The 19075-nt window shown below is 37.7% G+C and overlaps 1 protein-coding gene across 13 annotated transcripts in view; it reads right to left on the bottom strand.

Annotated features, from left to right (window-relative positions):
• Nucleotides 1–19075, bottom strand: part of PLEKHA7 (pleckstrin homology domain containing A7) — a 160499-nt gene that overhangs the window by 109902 nt on the left and 31522 nt on the right. Inside the window, exon 1 of one of the 13 annotated variants that reach the window (XM_033063364.2) lies at nucleotides 8944–9162. The exons of the other annotated variants lie outside the window; for them this stretch is intronic. Coding sequence (XP_032919255.1) covers nucleotides 8944–9062 — 119 coding nt within the window. The 5' untranslated portion in view covers nucleotides 9063–9162. Of the gene's footprint in view, nucleotides 1–8943; nucleotides 9163–19075 lie in introns of those variants that run through there. 13 annotated transcript variants of the gene reach the window in all.

Raw genomic sequence — 19075 nt, 5'->3', positions numbered from 1 at the left:
TCAAATTTCCAAAGGATTTCTGTTATAAGTTAACAGATGGGAACATGAAACTATGGGATCTGTGCTACTGATGGCCTTGGAAGAGAGGAAAACAAGATTCACATAAGATGGCTGATGATTTGTGGACCTGTCTTCCAGCTCTGGTACATCATCTACAGTGGAATAGACACAGGATGTATCAATGCTGCCTGAACAGTTTTCATTAGGTCTAAGCTTTTTCCATAGAAAATGTAATTCTGTAGTAAGCTCCAATCAAAATCATAATGGCTCTACAAAAAAACACAAAAAAAAATCCCTTCAATGGATTTCTCTAAACCAAAAGAACATATCCCCTCAAGCATGACATGTGTGGTACTATAAAGAAATTACAGCTGCAATACCAGAGACTGTGAAACTACTACCCTCTAAGACTAGCCTTTAGATACTTCAAATTCTGATTTATTCCCATCTAGCACCCTAAAATGTCAAAGCCATTCCCAGGTTACTTGTGTTCCAACAGTTTTGCCATTTAGGACAGAGAAAAGCACTGCAATTTTATTACAGAAGCTTCCAAATGTTTATTCAGCCTAAAGACACCCCGTAAACCTCACATCATAAGTGATGTGTTATAAAAGATTTTTTTCCGTCTGCATTGCAGGCCGAAAAGAGCACAATAATGATCTGGAGGACTCCAGAAGATATTCTCTGGGTTTTAATTCAAAATGTCAGAAGTATGCTGCAGGTTTCACTAGATTTCTTTTTTAAAATTTGCCAAAAGCATAGAGACACCAGGTCTTCCCAGAGTCACTTTTACACATCATATTTCCAAATGCTTGAGCTCAAAATATTTCTAAATTTTTAAATTATCTAAAGTATGCTATTCATTCTTTAAGCACACTGAAAAACATTTCAAAGGTGCTCCAACAATCTTAACTGGGAACAGTTTAAATGATGAACAAGTACCACACTGCAGGAACAACTACTTGTTATAAAATTTCCTCAGGATGGCAGCATAAACCATTCTGATGAAGAGCTAAATGAGAATGCACATTCCTACTCATACAAAAGTGAGCCCTCAGATGCTCCAGAAATTGTGTTCACTACCTTTTCTTCTCCTCTTCACACTGCCATTTTTACACTACTTCACAGTCTTCAGATTTAGCCCCCAGAATTCCACAGGAGTGTTCTCCTACTTCACACATGCAATTAATGACAAAAGATAAAGCACTACCTTACAGAGTATTTTGACAAGAGATAGTTTTATGCAGCTTCCCCATACATTCCACTGGATTTTGCATTATTTGTATGTTCTACTTTGGAAAGTCTGTGACAAGTGCACAGTCTACACATCTGTGTGAATCACTGAGTCAATGCTTCAATCAAGAGCTACGAAGTTCTTCTGAAGAATGATCTTCCATCAAGTTCTGTTTGCTTTCAGTGTTTCTGCACTACAAAGAGGACAATACCATGACCTACAAGATCCCATTGCCAGAAGGATTCTGAAAATTTGGCACTTTGTCTTACTGACCCTCCACAGAGTACAAATCATTAAGATCTGCAGTCAGTTGTTTGCTTTTATAAGGCATGAAATTCATTGAGTTCAAAATCTGCATAGATTTCAGCTTATGAATAAATTACAACAATTAAGTCTGTGTTGATTAAGAATAGATGTGAGATTAAAAAGATCATCACCATGCTCGGAAAGACTTTGTTTAAAAGCTATTACTAGTGGAAAAATCACACTTTTTAGACTGTGCTGTGAGCATGGCTTTGCCAAGGTTCCCATTTCCAAAATCTCATTGCTTCTCACTTGAAAAGTTCAGCCAATGTCCCCCTTCAGATAAGTCACCACAACCTGAGTTCTATTAAAATAATCTTTTTCAAACCATACAGTAGAGTATAAAGGAACCCAGATGACTGAGACAGCAGCTGATGAAGAGACCATAAAAAGTTATGTTTAGCTGATCCAAGGGGACAGTAAGCTCCTGGAGGAGAAAAGACTGACCAGTAAGAATGACAGATGTCCCCAATCTCCTGCTCACTTACAAGTTTCATATCTGTCTAAAGCCTTTAAAAGCGCACTAAGCCCTCACTAGTTTCTTAGAACACCTACACAGAGTTTAAAGACCAGAAGTGTATCTTGATTTATTTCATCTTCACATTACTGACTACCTCTGCTTAAATACACCTGAAAACCTTAGCAATTTGCAGGTTTACACTCCCTGATTGATTTCCAACTGCTTAAAGGAGGCAATCTTGAGACTATCAAAATGAAGATAAACAGCCACTCACCCTACTTCTAGATATCAACAAACACTGAAAAGAATAAACATCTGTAAGGCAAGGAAAAATGCAACAATTGCGAGTCTGGTTTAGACAGAACATAAGCTAGGAGAAACACAAATAAAACATGTTTCTAACCCATGAAATACAGGATAGATATTCTTGTTCTGGCTTGGCATTCCTGGACAGAGCAAACATTGCTGTAACACCCAAAAGCAGTAGTGAAGCCTTTTGGGTTGTAGTTAAGCTCTTCCTATCTCTTTTCATGTCTTGGCAGCTTTATCTGCACTGTGGTAAGAAGGGTGGTTAACACTAATTTTCTCAAATCTGACTCAGATTACACTGATTGAAAAGACTGGCCATATCTTAATTTGAGGGCTTAAAATAAGAAGATTAAAACAAACCAGTAGCATCTTTGTTTATAAGCACTACACTCCCTGAGCAGCAAACAAGTACCACATCAGAGAAAAAGTAGCTGTCATTACACCCCATCTCCCAAACATTTATGGTTTCTAAGAGAATTATCATTCCTCCAGAAACCTCCCATTTTCTTCTCCATACACCTTTACAGTACAGCTCTTTTGGGCAAGACAGCAGCAGGGCTTTACCACATTTCCTCTGCTTAACAGGATTTTTCAAATGAGCAGCAAAGCCTGGGAGCAGCTGGAGCTTCAGAGGAGGATTGCCTCATTATCAGTAGCAAGAAGCAGAATAGATGAAGCAGAGCAAAAAGCCAAGTTCTCCATCTGAAGGGAGAGTTATTAGGTTTAAAAATCACAGCCCAAAATCAAGACTCTGCTGTTGGTATATACATCAGTATGCATTATTCTATAAAAGCAACATCAGAATAGGAATCCTGTATGAATTTTCAGCTTTATGTTCCTTTATGTAACATTAGTTTAATTTGAGAAACACAATGGCAATTGAGTTAGGTGAAAGAACTACCCAGATGTAATTAGAAACCACCACCTCTACCAGCTTCAGCAAGGCACTTTGAAAATATAATGAAATATTCATGGCCATATTGTGACATAAGAGCCTACAACCAGCTTAAAAGAAGCAAGAGGAATTGCACAACAGCATAAAAAAGAAAAAAAAAATAATAAAAAGGTGTATTTGGCAAGACAAACTTTCCCTCCCAAATGATTTTTTACTCTAGTCTTGTCTCTCATTGTTAGAAAATATCAGAAAATACTAGTTTTTAACAGATGTAGCATGTGATAAATACTGTATGAACAATATTTTTTTTCAATTATCAGACAAAAGTTGTCATCTATAGTAGATAATCAGTTGAACACAAATTTAAGGAAGGAAAACCTAAAGCTTTAAAAAGCAAGAGAAATAGAACATTCAAAATTAGATCCGAAGCATGACCTAACAAGTGAAAGTAGAGAAATGCAGAGATAATGCATAATGAATGCCTGGCAGTAAACTGATCAGTAAGCAGGAGGCACCCAGTGTAAGTCACCACTGTAACATGGCAGTGAAAAGACAAAATTCAATGCCAGGATACATCATGGCAGGTATTTCCAGAAGAGATAAGGAAATATTTTAAGCAGCCTTCAACTGTGTGTTCCAGCAAGTCTTTATCAAGAATATCATGCTACATTCAAGATAATCCACATTTAGAAACCATCAAATAGGTGGGTGCAAAAAGGGCTTTGTGTACCTGGGGAAGAGATCAGGATACGTCAAGTGGTCTGTGATTTACAACAAGGCAGGGCTGATGGGTTTTGTAAAATACAGCAGGAGCAGGGCACACATGAGCTGAAGCAAAGCCAGGCTGGTGTCTGAGCCAAAGTGACTGGAGATGGGACACTGTGACATCTGATAGCCCAGGCACACATCCTGCAGGTGTGACTCCACTGCTGCTGGATGGCCACTAAAGCTCCTGGCTTGTGCTGTGCTACACAGCTGTGGGAGCTGAGACTTGTATTCTTCCCACTGCTCAGTATGCAGGCAATAACGTGAAATTTCTTCAGCCCTCTCTTCTGTAGGGTGGAGGACTGCTCTGCTTAAAAACAAACCAACCAACCAGGAATACAAATACCAGAGAAGGGAAAGTTGCCTTCATTAAAAAACAGGAATGGCAGGGGACCAACACATACCAGACTGCCACTAGTTAATGCAAGTCAGAACCTTGAGTTCCTTAAATTTATTTCTAACACAATCTGGTACACGTACAGGGGAAAAAAAAAAAAAAAAGTAAAAAGCCCTCAAACAAACAAACAAACCCCAGATGCAATTAATCAGTCCACAAGATAACAATGTGCTGAAAATCAGAAGACACAGAGTCAATACCTGCTTGCAGACATTAGAAACATAAGGCAATTCACCAGTATTTCATAACAGTGTTCATGCAAAGAATTTGTTGTTGTTTGTAAATATCAATAAATATTTTGGATTCCACTACATCTCTAAAACCATGAAACTTTTTGAATTGTGCAAACACCAACTTGTTTCAAACTTCAAAACTTCTGAATCAAGAATTCTCAACAGAAGTCTTTCATCTGTAACATACTAGAAGATAATCTGAGTTTACTCTGCTAAGCTGCTATGTAAAGTAGATTTAACTCTTCTTGTGTCCTTAAACTGCCTTGGTTCCAGCAACAGTACTGGAATCTCCTCCTTACTCCCCCACCAACCAAATGAATGACAAGGGCATTTTCCTCTTGCTGGCAAAGCAGGAGCTCAATTACCATACAAAATTTCATTAGGAATATACCTTCTTCTGGTATGATCTTAAGTCCATAATGCCAGGAATCCCAGCCTGCTCTGGATTCATTAGGTTGTTCCAGAAGTATAAACCCACTTTGTTGCTGTTCAACCTCTGCAGTCAGGATGTTCAACCTAGATGCTAAAAGTTTCAAATGATCTAACTAAATCTAGAGAAAGGAAGATATTCCTCCTTCATCCATAAAAGGACAAACAACAATACCCAATATCTGCCCCAAATCAATCTGAGGAAGACTTTGGAGTGTAAGTGTCACCCTTTGCCAGTGAAGAAAGGCAGGGACACAGAAAAGCCTAGACAAGAAGAGGCTTCAGGCAATTATCCAGCCTAATCTTTTGCTGAAAATGAGATTTTAGATGATCCAGGGTCATCCAAACTGAATCTTGAATACTTCCAGCAAGAGAAATGCCGCCTGTCCTCTAATCAAGCTGCTCCAATATTTAACTGTTCCCAAAATGAAGAACCACCTTTCCTAACTGATCAGGGCTGACAGTGAAGGCTTGAGAATGCTACACTTGGATGGAAGAGTGTAGTGCTTTTACAACCCTATTCTTCAAGCCCCAAAGAATTTAAGCACAATCCTTGTCACACAGCTTTTCTTAGGTGTGCATTTTTCACAAGTACTGGGGGGAGAGAAAGGATGGATTTGCTAAGCTCTTACTTACACTAGAAACAAGCATTACATTAAATGAAACATTCATGTATCTTTAATCAATACACCACAAGTACTAGGCTTGGCCATAGAACAGCTGACAAGAACAGCCACACTATCTTATATATATGTGGAATGTATTTGGCTAAGAGGCACTTGCTCATTAGCACTTCAGCAAGAAGAGTCACGCAGAGTGGCATTAGTCAGGGAAATGCACATTTCCAATCCTCCGGGCCAGCCTCGCCTTCAATCCAACAAAAAGCTCCTGGCAGGCAGCTAAGAGCTCCCATTTGCAAACAGAGGTGGTATTTGGCATCATTACTCAGACCCCATCTCCTGGAATCATGTAATGACTCGAGAATGCATGCTTTCATCTCATAAAGATGGTCCTAATATTCACATTTTAAGAGGAAGAAAAATAGATGATGCATCCTGAAGATGTTCAGGAAAAAAAGATATGAATATATGGCTATAAATAAAGAGTAAGAAGCCAGTAAATCTAGAAAATGTTAAGCAGTTCTAAAGAAGTGTAGATTCCAGACATTTTACTGCACTCCGCAGATAAATTATAATGAGGTGCACAATTATGCTTTTTTTTCATTTTACTCAGAAGTTGCTCCTAGTTCCTAAACCCTAATAACTTCCCTTGTATGTTCTTTCCCCTCCCCCCTCCAACAAAAACAGAATTTGACCTCATAGACACAGCAGCTCAAAATTAATTTTAATAAAGTAAAACCAAGTACAATTCTTTGGCTTTACTATTTCTCAGCTGCCCCATCTATCCCTCATTTCTATATACCCTTCTAAAACTAAACAAGCCATATAAACTCTTGGTATAAGTGGCACCAAAAAAAAAGTTCCATTCAAGTAAATTCCAGAAAGAAGCAAAGGCAATTTGGAGATTTCTCTCCCTCACAATGGAGATCAAAGTAAAACACATGGAAAAGCAACCATTTGAGCCAAGCACAGCAAAAATCAAAGAAGAATTAGAGCAAGGCAATCACAGATGCCTGCACCGACATTTTAAAGTTGACTGTAAATGGTCTGAAGTTTTGCTATTGCATCACTGACAGTAATGGAGTTCTTCAGTAGCAGGTTTGATTGCAAAAAAAAAAAAAATGGTTTTTAAAAACAAGTATTTACTCTCAAATATTTTAGCTCATATTGTGAAAATCACAATAAACAATGAAGATTTGAACAAACATCTCTCTTACAGAGCTCTCTTACCATTCTTGGCAAAAAAATCCAATACAACAAGCACTTCTCTTCTGGGTTTGCCAAATTTATGAAGTCTCATGGTTGTATTATGTTATTTAAGCAAACTGAGCCAGGACAGATAAGCACTTTGTGCACAGAACACTCATAAGATGCTAAAATTCAGGCTTGCCTTTAAGGGTGCTTTACCATATACAGCCACTCTTCACAGCATAGAGCTAAAACAGACACCAATGCAAAAAAGGCAACCAAAAGCCAAGCTTAACAAGCCTTCTGAATTTACTGAGACAGTTTTAAACAGCACTAGACTAGAGACTATGTAGAGCTGCCATTTGGAGGGTGAAGAAATGCTGACAGAAACCTCATGACACATCCAAGAAAGGCAAATGCAGGCTTGTAGGATGGAATATGCCCAGGCAGCAAAGCCTGGAGACCAACTGGCTACAAAACAGCTTTTTACAAAGGGGTCCCATGGGTCTTTGTGAAGAAGTTGAACACAATTTATTTATTTATGACACTATTTTCCTTCTACATCTTGACCTCTTCACTATGTTAGAGCAGGGAAATGCAGAAAACAAACGACAAAAGAATCTATACCAAGAGAGCAATTACACACCTTCTGGTTTCCCAGAAAAAGCAGTTCCAGGAAAGCAGGGTCAGGAACAGATAGTCCTTGTCTCAAAACTAATAACTAGCATATCACAATAAGCTGTTTACTAATAAGGACTGATGGGCTCCTGCAGAATAGTAGAGGCTGACAAAAAGAATTATGGAATCCTTGACATACTTTGCCAACTGCAGGTTCCTCGTCCCCAGCACCTGGAAAACAGATCTGACAAAAATCAGTTTCAAGACCCTCCTCACACACAGAGCTCCTTTGGTGCCCTGGATGAACTCTCCAGAAGACTAGAACACTTCCATTATTTTCATGAAGCTGAGTTTTCCCACTCTGAATAAAGATGAAGCTTTAGCAAAGACAGAAATGGAAAATTACACAATTGATGCTCATTGCCTGTCTCAGAGATACAAGCACTCAGATTTTTTAAATAAGTAGAACTTATTTCTATTTTTAAAATACATTACTTCTCTATAAAACAAGCTTTTATAAGAATATTTTCAATTTACATTTTATTCCAGTGTTTCTCTTTTCCCACTATCTCAGGAATACTCACAAACATAGACATAACCATACAACATTCTATTCTACAGATTCATCAAGAAATTTTCTTGGCTTAAACCTGTCTTCTTTAAAGCATACATTTAAACATAAAATTATTATACTCTTCTTGCCTGCCAATTCAGAAGAGAGATTTTGTCTAAATCTGACCAAATTGTTTCTTTCTCCAATGTCATTGAATTCTCTCTGAACTATTTTTATAATTCTGAAAATCATAGCCCCTCATCAAAGTAGTAATTATTTTAGGTGTCTCTATCTTAATTGCAATCTGGTATTCCCAGTGAAGAAAAGCAGAGCAGCAAATGTGGGACATGTCCATTTTTTAAAAAATGCCTAATTCCTACAATTCTTTTTTTCTTTTTACATTAAACAGTATTTTGTTTTCTAGAAATCCTCACAACTGATACACTGGAGTTTAATTTTGGAATTATTTTTCGCTGATTATATGCCATAATCACCGCTACATTCTACCAATACAATTTCTTTTTGTAGATAAAAAGTTACTGTTTCCAACTCTTCCCCACTCAAAAGCACAGGAATAGCCACACTTTATCTAATAAAAATACAAAATACCAAAACCCAACTCAATTCCTACACTCTTTGCTGGATTTCATTAGGAAATGGACATAGGACAACATTCAAATTCACCACCTCAAGTTAAAAATATGAGTTTGTTTCACCATCTGTAGAAGCTATTTTGCAGGCAGTCAATACCACAAAGATCAATAAACCCTATAATGGATTTCCTTCCCAAACCTTTGCAAAATAACTCCATATTAGCATAAAAAGCAGACAGCAGAAGATTGCAGATTAGCTGCAGTTTTCAACACAACTACATAAACATCTGAAGAACAATAAACAATTCATCCTATTTATTCAAATGAATCACTTCAATTTGCTCACCAGGAACTATAAATGGGCAGGTAACCCTTCTGCTTTCTGGGATGCACAGGAGTGTGGCTCCTGTAATTTGGTTTAATCCACAAATGCTTCGAGAACGCTGTCCAGCAGCTGAGTCCCATTCCCTACACTGCCAATAAATGCGTTCTGCAGAAGTGCAAGGGAGGCATGCCACCTTGCAGGAAAGGTTCCCATTGCATTCATCTTTACACTTTAGTTGGCCTTCCTTGAAGCTGTTAAGCAACACATTTTGTGAAATGTCACACCAAGTGCATTCCATGAGATGGAATGTACCACGGTGTCCCCGCAGAAAGCACATCCTCCCACCACAGCTGTGCATTTCAATGCTTCTTTGTATTCCTAGCTTGAAAACAAAAACAAAAAAAAGGACAAAAATATCAAGATTTTTACAGTAGTAACTCTCCATGCACCAAAACAAAAGCTTGGTATTTTCCAAAGTTCTTGAAAAAGAGATGTATCCCCATCTCAAAATGTAGCAAAACCAAGAGTCCCATTGCCAGGAAATTCTACAAACCTAAGCTACGTATCAGAACATATCAGCGATCTAATCTGGGTGTCTGCACATCCTTATATTCAGTCTCCATAAATAGTACATTAAAGCCTAAGCTATGTTAAAAGAATTTGTATCTGTATTCTAAACTTCATAAGACATTAATTGTCTACAAGCATTGGTAAAGTGCCCATTTTTTTAAACAAAGGTTTAATGCTCTTCCAATATAGCTTTAACAAAGGCATTGTTTAGCAAATTGCTACTTTTTCCTATCTCTGTCAAAGGATTTTTGGCATAGTAACTTCACTTGAAAGCTCACACGAAATCCAAGGTAAGCTTTCATAGGTAAAACTATTAATTTTAATTACCCATTGTTTTTATTTAATTGGAGGTATTTTAGTTCTGCTCAGGGAAGTGACAGGCATAAAAAGCAAAACTAGGTAAGAGGATCTAAGAAGATTAATGTCATAAAAAGCAAAATAAAATTACTGCAGATAGGAAGCACATAAACCAGACTTTGAAGGACAACTGCCAAATCTCAAGGAACGTCCGCTCCCCTGGGAGGTGAAAATCTCTAAGATGTGCTCTGCTTAATTCTCATCTGCCATGCAGTTCCACTGAACACATTATTTTCTAAAAAGCTAAAAAATCCAAGAACTCACTACTACTGAAAGGAAGAGCCCCACCTCCTGCCTTCCCAAAGCTTCCTCTGCTCTGGTACTGGTGCCTGTGCAGCCCTGCAGCAAAGGTCAAATGATTCAGCTGAGATCAGTCTCCCATAGGATTGTTTCTTGCTACAGCAAAGAAGTGACTGGGCCATCAGGCTGCCAAACAAGTGTTCCAGGACTGGTCAGGAAAGGGCTGCAAGGGAAAGACACTGTGGAAATGTGGGCATCCCCTTCATTAACAGCTCACTCTTGGATTAATTTAAGCCCCACTGAAATTTATTACCCAGCCAATTGGTGGTGTGCTCATCCACAGCCATCAGGAAAGGACTTTACACCTTTCCCTTCTAATGAAATGGAAGTTGTTGAATCAATTTGCCTCTAACTCAGCCATGCAGTAATCCAAAACTCACTGAAATCAGCAAGCTCCAGATTAGACCTTTAATGACCTAGAGTGGTGAAAGGACACAGTTTACTTTCCTTGTCCTTTGTTTCCCAGAAATGCTCAGAAAGAGGCACACAAGTTCCTTTGCCTCTCCCACTCCCACACAATGGCTGTAAGCAGCCCTCTGTCTGGTGGCAAAAGCTACTTCAACCAAACATGTAACAGCCCCCTGAGCAAAACAGTAACCCAAGAGAGAAATTCCAAGTGCTAGGAAGCAACAATAAACTTTCCAGGACACCATTTAAAGCCTCTCAGAATACACAATGCACATGGCTATGATGGAATTGAATTTCTCACACAGAAGACAAAAGTACAAAACTACCCAAGGTCACATTTTTTTTTTTTTTTTAAAAAGTCTTGATTCTTTTCCCCATACATTTTATAAACTAAAAAAAAAAAGGTGAACATCTACTGAAATAAAGGGGAAAAATGAATACTTTTTTAATAGTATAACCTTCAAAATAGGTTCTGCAGTACCCTTAATGATTTATTCATGGATTTTCTGACTTACGCGACTCCAGTTCTTTGTCTTTCACTTAGATACCCTCACTAACAGAAAACAGTATTTTGTTAGCTGTTAGCAATCTGAAAGCTCACAACAGCTATTGTCACAAATGAGAAGCAAAACTAAGTCTTTGTTGAACAGCTTGATTACATGCAGGCAGAAAACATTTGAGGACCAAACTGAACAAGGAAAAATAGCAAGATATCAGAGTCTGTGTTCAGACTCCATCTAAAATCAAAACTTTGTTTAATCCCAGAGTATCTAGACTAAATAAGAAAAACTCATTAAATGTTACACCACAGAAAGTAACTATCCATTCCGAAATAATAATATGAATTTCAAGTAAGACAGCATTACTGTTTTCTTTTATAAATACTTATTATTCCATCAACTCCACACTAGTAGAAAACTGAAAATACTGCATAGCAAGGAGAGAGTTCTCCTCTCTGGACACAAATCAATAAGGACAGCACTTAGCATGTAGGTATTAATACCAGGATCCTTATTGAAAGCATTTAAGGAAAATTCTTTACCCAAGTAAGTGACTTTTCTAGTCCTGTTCCAGAAGATCCACCATCAACCAGCTGCACAGAGATTGGTAGAAAGCAGCTGCACATTAACTTTCCACATAAGACACATTCTTCTATCTCTAAGCATCAATTGCTGAGCTAGTCACTGCATTGCAGTCCCCTGCATTTCACAGCGGGAAGGAAGGAAATTTGGGGAACAAGTCAAGACCTATTTTAGTCGTCAAGATTCCTGGAAATGACATTCTGCTGCCCAAACATGAGCCCAAAAGTGACTTTCTCAGGTGTCATCTCTATGTTACCTACAGCTAGACAGGAAGTAAACTTGTTAATATGATTTCTTTCTAGCTGATGGCTTCAAAGAGCCATGGGTGAGCATCACGCTTGGCAGCTGGGCCATCATAAAATCATTGTGTCCCCACAATGAGCGTGGTTCAACAACAGCACAGATTTTAGAACAGTTTGTTTTGCACACTTTTCCTTCTGGCAGCTGACATCACACGGTCACATCAGGACACCAGGCTCCCAGACACCCTCAGTGCCATCCCTCTTTCCCCTCTTATGGGGTAAGAAAACCCATATTCTACTAAAAACACAATTTAAATATTCTTAGTAAAGACGATTCTAGAAAATAGCCCACGTAAAAATGTCTTTAAGCACAATATTAGTGAATAAAATAGCACAAGGAATGATAGATGCAAAAAGGCAGAACCAAAACAACACTTCCACTGAAGTCAACAATGTAAAAGCACACTTAAAACTAATCCCACTTAATTCTTTATGTTAAATAAACTACAGTGCAATTAAAAAATATTTATATTATTTGCACCTGTATTTATGAACACTACTGTAAAAATGTTTCTAAATGTAAAACTTTTTAACGGACAAGACAGAAAATAACTTTGGAATTAATTGCACAAATTTACATTTTTAATTCTAACTGTACCATATGGCTTTATGTACAAGTACACACACACTTTTATTTATATACATTATTATATATTTTTATATAAAGTATTCTGCCAACACTTCTGTTCATTCTAAGACCATACTGAAAAGATTTATAAGCTAAAATATTAACTACCAAAGTAATTTATTAAATGAATAGCTATTGTTCTTCAGCCAAGAATAGCATACTGCTGAATACCCTCAAGTCACACAGTATCTTCTGAGATACACATAGAATTGTGCAACTTTTACTGAATACCTGGAAGATTCTCTCTCATAAAACCAGTATATATAATACAAAAAATTAAAATTAAATATATATTTTAAATGCTGTTCAGCAAGTACTGTCACTGCATTTTTTGCAAACACAATTGTGCCAAGAAATAAGTTCCTAGAAATAGGAATACAGCAATACTGAAAAGAGTAGCTTTTAGACTGGAGCCTCCAGGATCACATTACATTAGGAATATCCAAGAACATAAAGGAAGTGAACACTGTTAGAACCAACCTATGCCAAAACTGAAAACACATTTAAATGGCTGAATTGGTATCACAAGAAAGTCTAGCCAAGGAGCCTTTACCCGTTTTCTGAGGCAGGACTGCAGTTTGTCCTAGATCAGCAGGGAGTACAGGAGCCATGTGCAGCAGGACTCCAATTTGGAAATTATTACAAAAAGCAAGGAACTGCACATTGTGTAACTTCCAAATACACATGGGGAGAGTACACTGAATTATAATTTGGCCATTTGATTCTGACTATAACAAAGTCTCCCAGAGTACTTAGAGGAATTAATTCAAACTTGAAAGTTTGGGGAGAAAAAAACAACAACAAAGAAAACCCAACTCACAACATTTAGTCATCACACTGATTGAAAATATTACTAAATGTAACTAGTTTGGAATGACATTGTTTAAAACACTAATCATCAAAAAAATTAAGTGAGAAGCAGACAAGCAATCTGAAGGTAGTAAGATTGGGAAGCTGCCAACCAGAAACAGAACAACAGAGAAGAAAAAAACCCAAGAAACAAATAGAGAGCAACAAATGCCCTACCTGATAAATAAATCTAATCCTGTATACCTGCCACTTCCACATCATTTTTCAAACAAAAAGATGCATATAAACATATGAAAGAATGATAACTGCCCAAAGGTTAGTTAAAAATAGCAAAATGTTTATTTTAAGACAGTTACCCTCTTTTTTACCTTTCTGTCCCTTTTTCCACTTCCAGAACTATACCAGCAACCACAACCTTTGCTATAATTTCTACACAGCCTGAAAGCTTAACTCTTTATCAAAATGTCTGGCCATGTCAAAGTACATTATTTTCTATATAGACAGAAATTGTTTCTTTAATCAAAGTACCCTGCTTTAAAATGCAGGACTCTGACAGCCTAGCTTTCCCAGTTTTAATGCATTCACTAGAATACTCCAGAAAAAGTTAAAATACAGGACAGGAGAAATGCATATCAAGAATGTAACAGCATGCAAAAATGAATATGTGACAAGCCTGAGGTTTATGAGATTGCAACTACATTGATTTTCAAGACATTTAGATTTTCCTTAAACTTATTTGAGTGACCCATTATTTTACATTCCTCATTTTCCATCCATTAAAATTTCACTTATGAATACTTCTCAGAACTGTCAGCACACTCAGTTTACTTGAAAGGCTATTGTTAAAAGCTCATACAAAAGGAAACAATAAAGACAGATACTGTGAATTTACCTCAGAGAACAGAAAGTTTCTGGAAAAAGTCAAGGCATGAGATTTAAAGCTGAGAGAATAAAGCTTTTTATTATTTATCAGCCAGTAAATCTTTTAAGCAGGCTAACTTAATAGTGCACAAGTACCATTCACCCTTCAATGCTATTCTCTATTTCACACACAATTTTTGCCTCCTATCTTTCCATATATTTGCTAATACTCACTATTTATGGGTAGTTTGGTAGAAGACCCATCAGTAAGGATGATGCACATTCTGGCACAACACCACATGCAAGGAGAACTCGCTGGAGGTGAGGGTCACGGGACCTCAAAAGTGCAGTTCCAAATTCAGGACCTCGGCTACAAGCAAGATGTGAGGCTCTCAATCTGCCAGCTTGAACTTCTAGTTAAAGAGGAGCACCTCAGTCATTTCAGGAGAGCAGTGGGCATATCCACAGTTGCAGAATTCACAGGAAAAGATGCCATACACCACCCTACTCCTTTACACCACTACATTTCCTGTGTCTTCCGGCCAGCGCTGTTCTGACTGATACTTTTTCTGTCCTTGCTGGAATCTCAGTTCCCTTGTCCTGAAGTGCTACTCCATGCTGGCCCCTGAGGTCCAGCCCTCCCCAGCACAAACCACACCGCTGTTTACACATTCCTGCATTTCTTCTGCGTGGTTGGTGAACACAGGACCTCCACCACTTCTTCAGCTGATTGCAGCTCAGATAACTGAATGGAACTTATGAAGCACACATAATGAGAGTTAATTACGTTCACATGATGCAGTTGAATTTATGGTCACACAAAACCTCAGCTACTCTGACAACTGCACAGACCTAGCAAATCCTCATGCTCAAGGCAACAAGTACATTACACTGACTTCAGAGGTGCCACAGGACAAACACACCCAGGTGTGCTTCCACACAAAATTAAATGCATGTATATCCACTAGAAGTTTTAGGCTAGAGTTTAACTACCTAAGAAACACATATGGTTATTAGATTGTTCAGAAATAAACAGCAACAACTATTTTCTTATTTCGGATAGTTTAGGTACATAAATTTGATCTTTTTAAGTACTGACAGAAGACCAGCTCTAGTAAGATTCAAAATTGTGAGCACATAATCTATCATCTAATTTCACCATGTATCTTAAAAACAAAAGACCCCAACAAATGCCTCAAAGTGGATGACAAGTTTGAATATTAACTGCTGAAGAAATTTCATTTTCTAAAAAGGTTATCTCCAAGGTCACCAGCTGAATCATCACTAAATAACCTTCTACATTCATTAACCAAGTCAGACATCATCTGTTATATTTCAAGATTCCCCCTCTCATAAAAACCGTGAGTGAAATGGGCAGTAAAAGCATCTGCCCGTACCTATAGCAGTGTATATAAGCAGCACAGAGACAGAATAGACATCTGATTTCATACCAATTATAGTAAGTGATGCAGAGATGAAGAAAACAACCAAATACATGTGCTGAGTAATAGGAAAAACAATTCCTATTTGTTTTAATAACTTCATTGTTCTCCTATTTATGATATAGTTGTAGGAGATACTTTATCAACAAGCAAAGCTTTGACATGTGTGGTGCTATTGTTCTGGTTTTGTTCTAGTGTTTTATGCACAGAAATTGCAAACCATTCACTTAATTAAGGGACACACGCAAAGATACTCTGTTCCAGTCAAACACATATTCTCCCCAGTTTAACTAAAAGTGTTCTCCCCTTTTCTTTTTCCTTTTCAAATTCCTGGAATGTGAGACACAGAGGATTTTACAAAAGTAGATGCCCATGTTGAGGTACTGTACTCTCTACACCAAACAATTTTGTCTGCAATAGAATGGCAGCACGTGACATATTGAAAAGCACTGCAAGTATGCACATGTGCATCTTGGCCAAATTAACATTCCCAGGATTTGGCCCTGGCTTTAAAGCACCAAGTACAGATGCTCTAGTTATATCCCATAATGACACACTGTTTGTTTTGATAGCAACTGTATTTTTTTAACACACCAAGTAATTTAGCAATCACAGAAGCAAAGTGGGGACTAAATGTTTCCTCCTTTACTGACCAGTATAAGACTGAGTGATCTCCTAAGCATCCTTGGAAAAGCTCATGTTCAAACACTACATATATATATATATATATATATATATATGCTCTCATTCGGTGCACATCCCTCCACTAACTCTTTCCCTCTCCTGTTATGAACTGCAAAAAGCAAAACTCTCTTGGGCAGCACATAAACACAACCTTCACTGTTCTAATGGTTCAAAAACAAACAAACAAAGCACTTATGATTTAAAATTTTTCAAACAAGTATATTATATTCTCATGTATAAATAGAAAATTGAAAATGAAAAATTTTATGAAAAATAGCCAACCTGCTCAATAGCCAATCATCTCAACTGAAGATACTATTTTCCAAAGCCATTCTGAAGGGATCAGAAGTCAAAGAAGTTGAAAACTGTCATTTACATCACATGTATGAACAAAAGCAATTGTTGCTGTGTCTGAATAATGCTGACTAAAAACACTTTACACTACAACAGGCTCTTTATCGTAGAATCCAAGAACTTTAACAATTTAAAGTAACAATGACATTTTACTGGAACTTGCCTGGAATCTGCTCCTTGATTTGCTGGATAGCTCTCCACTAGAATATTTACTATACCAGCAGCATCTCTGTAAAACCCTCCCACCCAAAGCATGCCCTCTGACAATTAATGCTTATTTTCCACAAACCCAGTATGATTTTCACCTCACTTGTCTATGAACACAGGTTCTGCAGTTTTGTGCTGATGCAAATGCTAAGTCCTGTCATTTCCACGCGTGCATGTGTGGGAAGAGGGAGGGTACATTTGTTTTCAAATACAACTAGCATAACTTGTCATACTTCCCAGACTCTAGATGATAAGAAAAAGGGGTTTGAATGGTGTTTTATTGGCAGTATGTATGAGTTTCAAGTCATGTATGTATCTGCAGGCAAGCACATTTTTTGCACAGGGGTCTACCTTTGGACTTCTACCAGTTTCCCCTGCAGCTCAACACCAATTCATAGCAGAATTTCCAGAGGAAAACAACAAAGATTCCATGAGTAACCCATGCCAAACTCCAATTAAGACTTTCAAAACAATAATTACTTGGTGTCAATTATGCCAGCACTTCTTATATGAGCACGCTTTAAGAATCCAAGTAGGGCTAGCCAAAGACTGCAAACACTTTATTAGCCTTTATTCAGTCAACAGAATCTCTCTGAAAGCATCTATAAACCCAAATTTCCAGCAGCTGTCTACATTTTTTATTGTAACCCTCAAAACCCTGTGAAAAGAATAGGCCTTTAGTTTGGAACTAGTTATTCTTGCATTTCTATACAGAAATACACTAAAAAAAGACTTTAAAAGAGACATACATTAAGGGTTTTTAATTGCCATCCTAATCTTGATAAACTCTTTCTAATGACTGAAACACTGTTCCTTAAGAGTAAATAACAGGAGCTACCAACACATGCACCTTCTCATTGCAAAAATACTCAAATTCTGTTACAGTTTCAAAATGAAGTTGTTAGGAAACACGGGAACACTACAGAACTTAGCTGGTCGGGGTTTTTTAAATGCAGGAAGTCAGCACATATTTAGCTTGCCGCCTCCTCTTTCAGAGCACATGCACTACAAGAAGGTTTTCACAAACTTCTTTCTAAAACCAACAAAGATTCTCTCATAAAGCAGAAAAAAACCACCAAAACAAATAGAACCAAACCAAGCAATGGAATAATCCAATTATTAGCAAGCAAGCCACAAAAACAGGCAGCTCATATACAAAAGCACATGAATTTCAGGAAAAACACACAGCACAATTTTAAAAATCCCCCACAGAAAACTACATCAGCACAATAATTCCCGTTTTCCATAATGAACCATGCCAAATCTAAGTGGGTAGCATTATTACAAGTATTACTATTATTAGTAAGATATTTAACTGATGTTTAGAAATTACTGGTGCCAACATACCCCTGCACATGACATACTCAGAAGGCTTCAGACATCCTCTAAATAGTCATGCAGAGACACTGCAGAACCAAATGACAAAAGCACAGCTGTTTTCCTGAGGCACAGCACACCACTCGCTAACTTTTAAAGGCACAATTTCAGTACAAATTCAACTTATGAACTGGAGAAAAAAATACCAAGTGACTGAAGCAGATAAAGCTGAAGGTCTTTCCTTAACTTCAGCTTTTATGGACAGAAATCAGATATCTTCAAATTTAATAATGCATGGCTATTAAAATAAGTTTTTTTTCATTCTAAATGTGAGTTTGTGGAAAAAAAGTCATATTAATACTATGCAGTCAATTTTTGCTGCACACAGAAATTTTGTGTCAACTTTCCAAGCCCTCAGTGATGTTCTTCTAGTATTTGCTAATGTCTCCATCCCAAGTTTGGCCCACCAGCCCGAGAGGGGCTGTTTGCAAAGCTTAAACCCCCATATTTAAAAAAAAAGAAACAAACAGAATCCTACCACAATTATGTTTTGCACTCGGCGAGATCGGAAAGCCCCTGAAGATTAGTTGAGCTGGCAGAACAACCCCAACCTGCCAGAACAATTCATCTCTGGCTTCGATGCTCTTCCTTGCAGCCACACTTCCCAAGGAACGCTCAAAAACAGATGTATTTCAAGTTGGATAAACCCTTCCAACGTGCTGTTCCTGCAGTTCTCCCATGAATAGAGCACCCTTATGAGATGAGAACGGGGATTTTGGGAATGGGGATGAGGGAGGGGAGGCAGCCTCTCACCTTGAGGACACCAAGCCA

The sequence above is a fragment of the Catharus ustulatus genome, chromosome 6 (genome assembly GCF_009819885.2).
Source record: "Catharus ustulatus isolate bCatUst1 chromosome 6, bCatUst1.pri.v2, whole genome shotgun sequence".
NCBI classification, from domain to species: Eukaryota; Metazoa; Chordata; class Aves; order Passeriformes; family Turdidae; genus Catharus; species Catharus ustulatus.
Note: the sequence above shows the minus strand (reverse complement) of the source record. Positions and strands in the feature narration are given on the sequence as shown.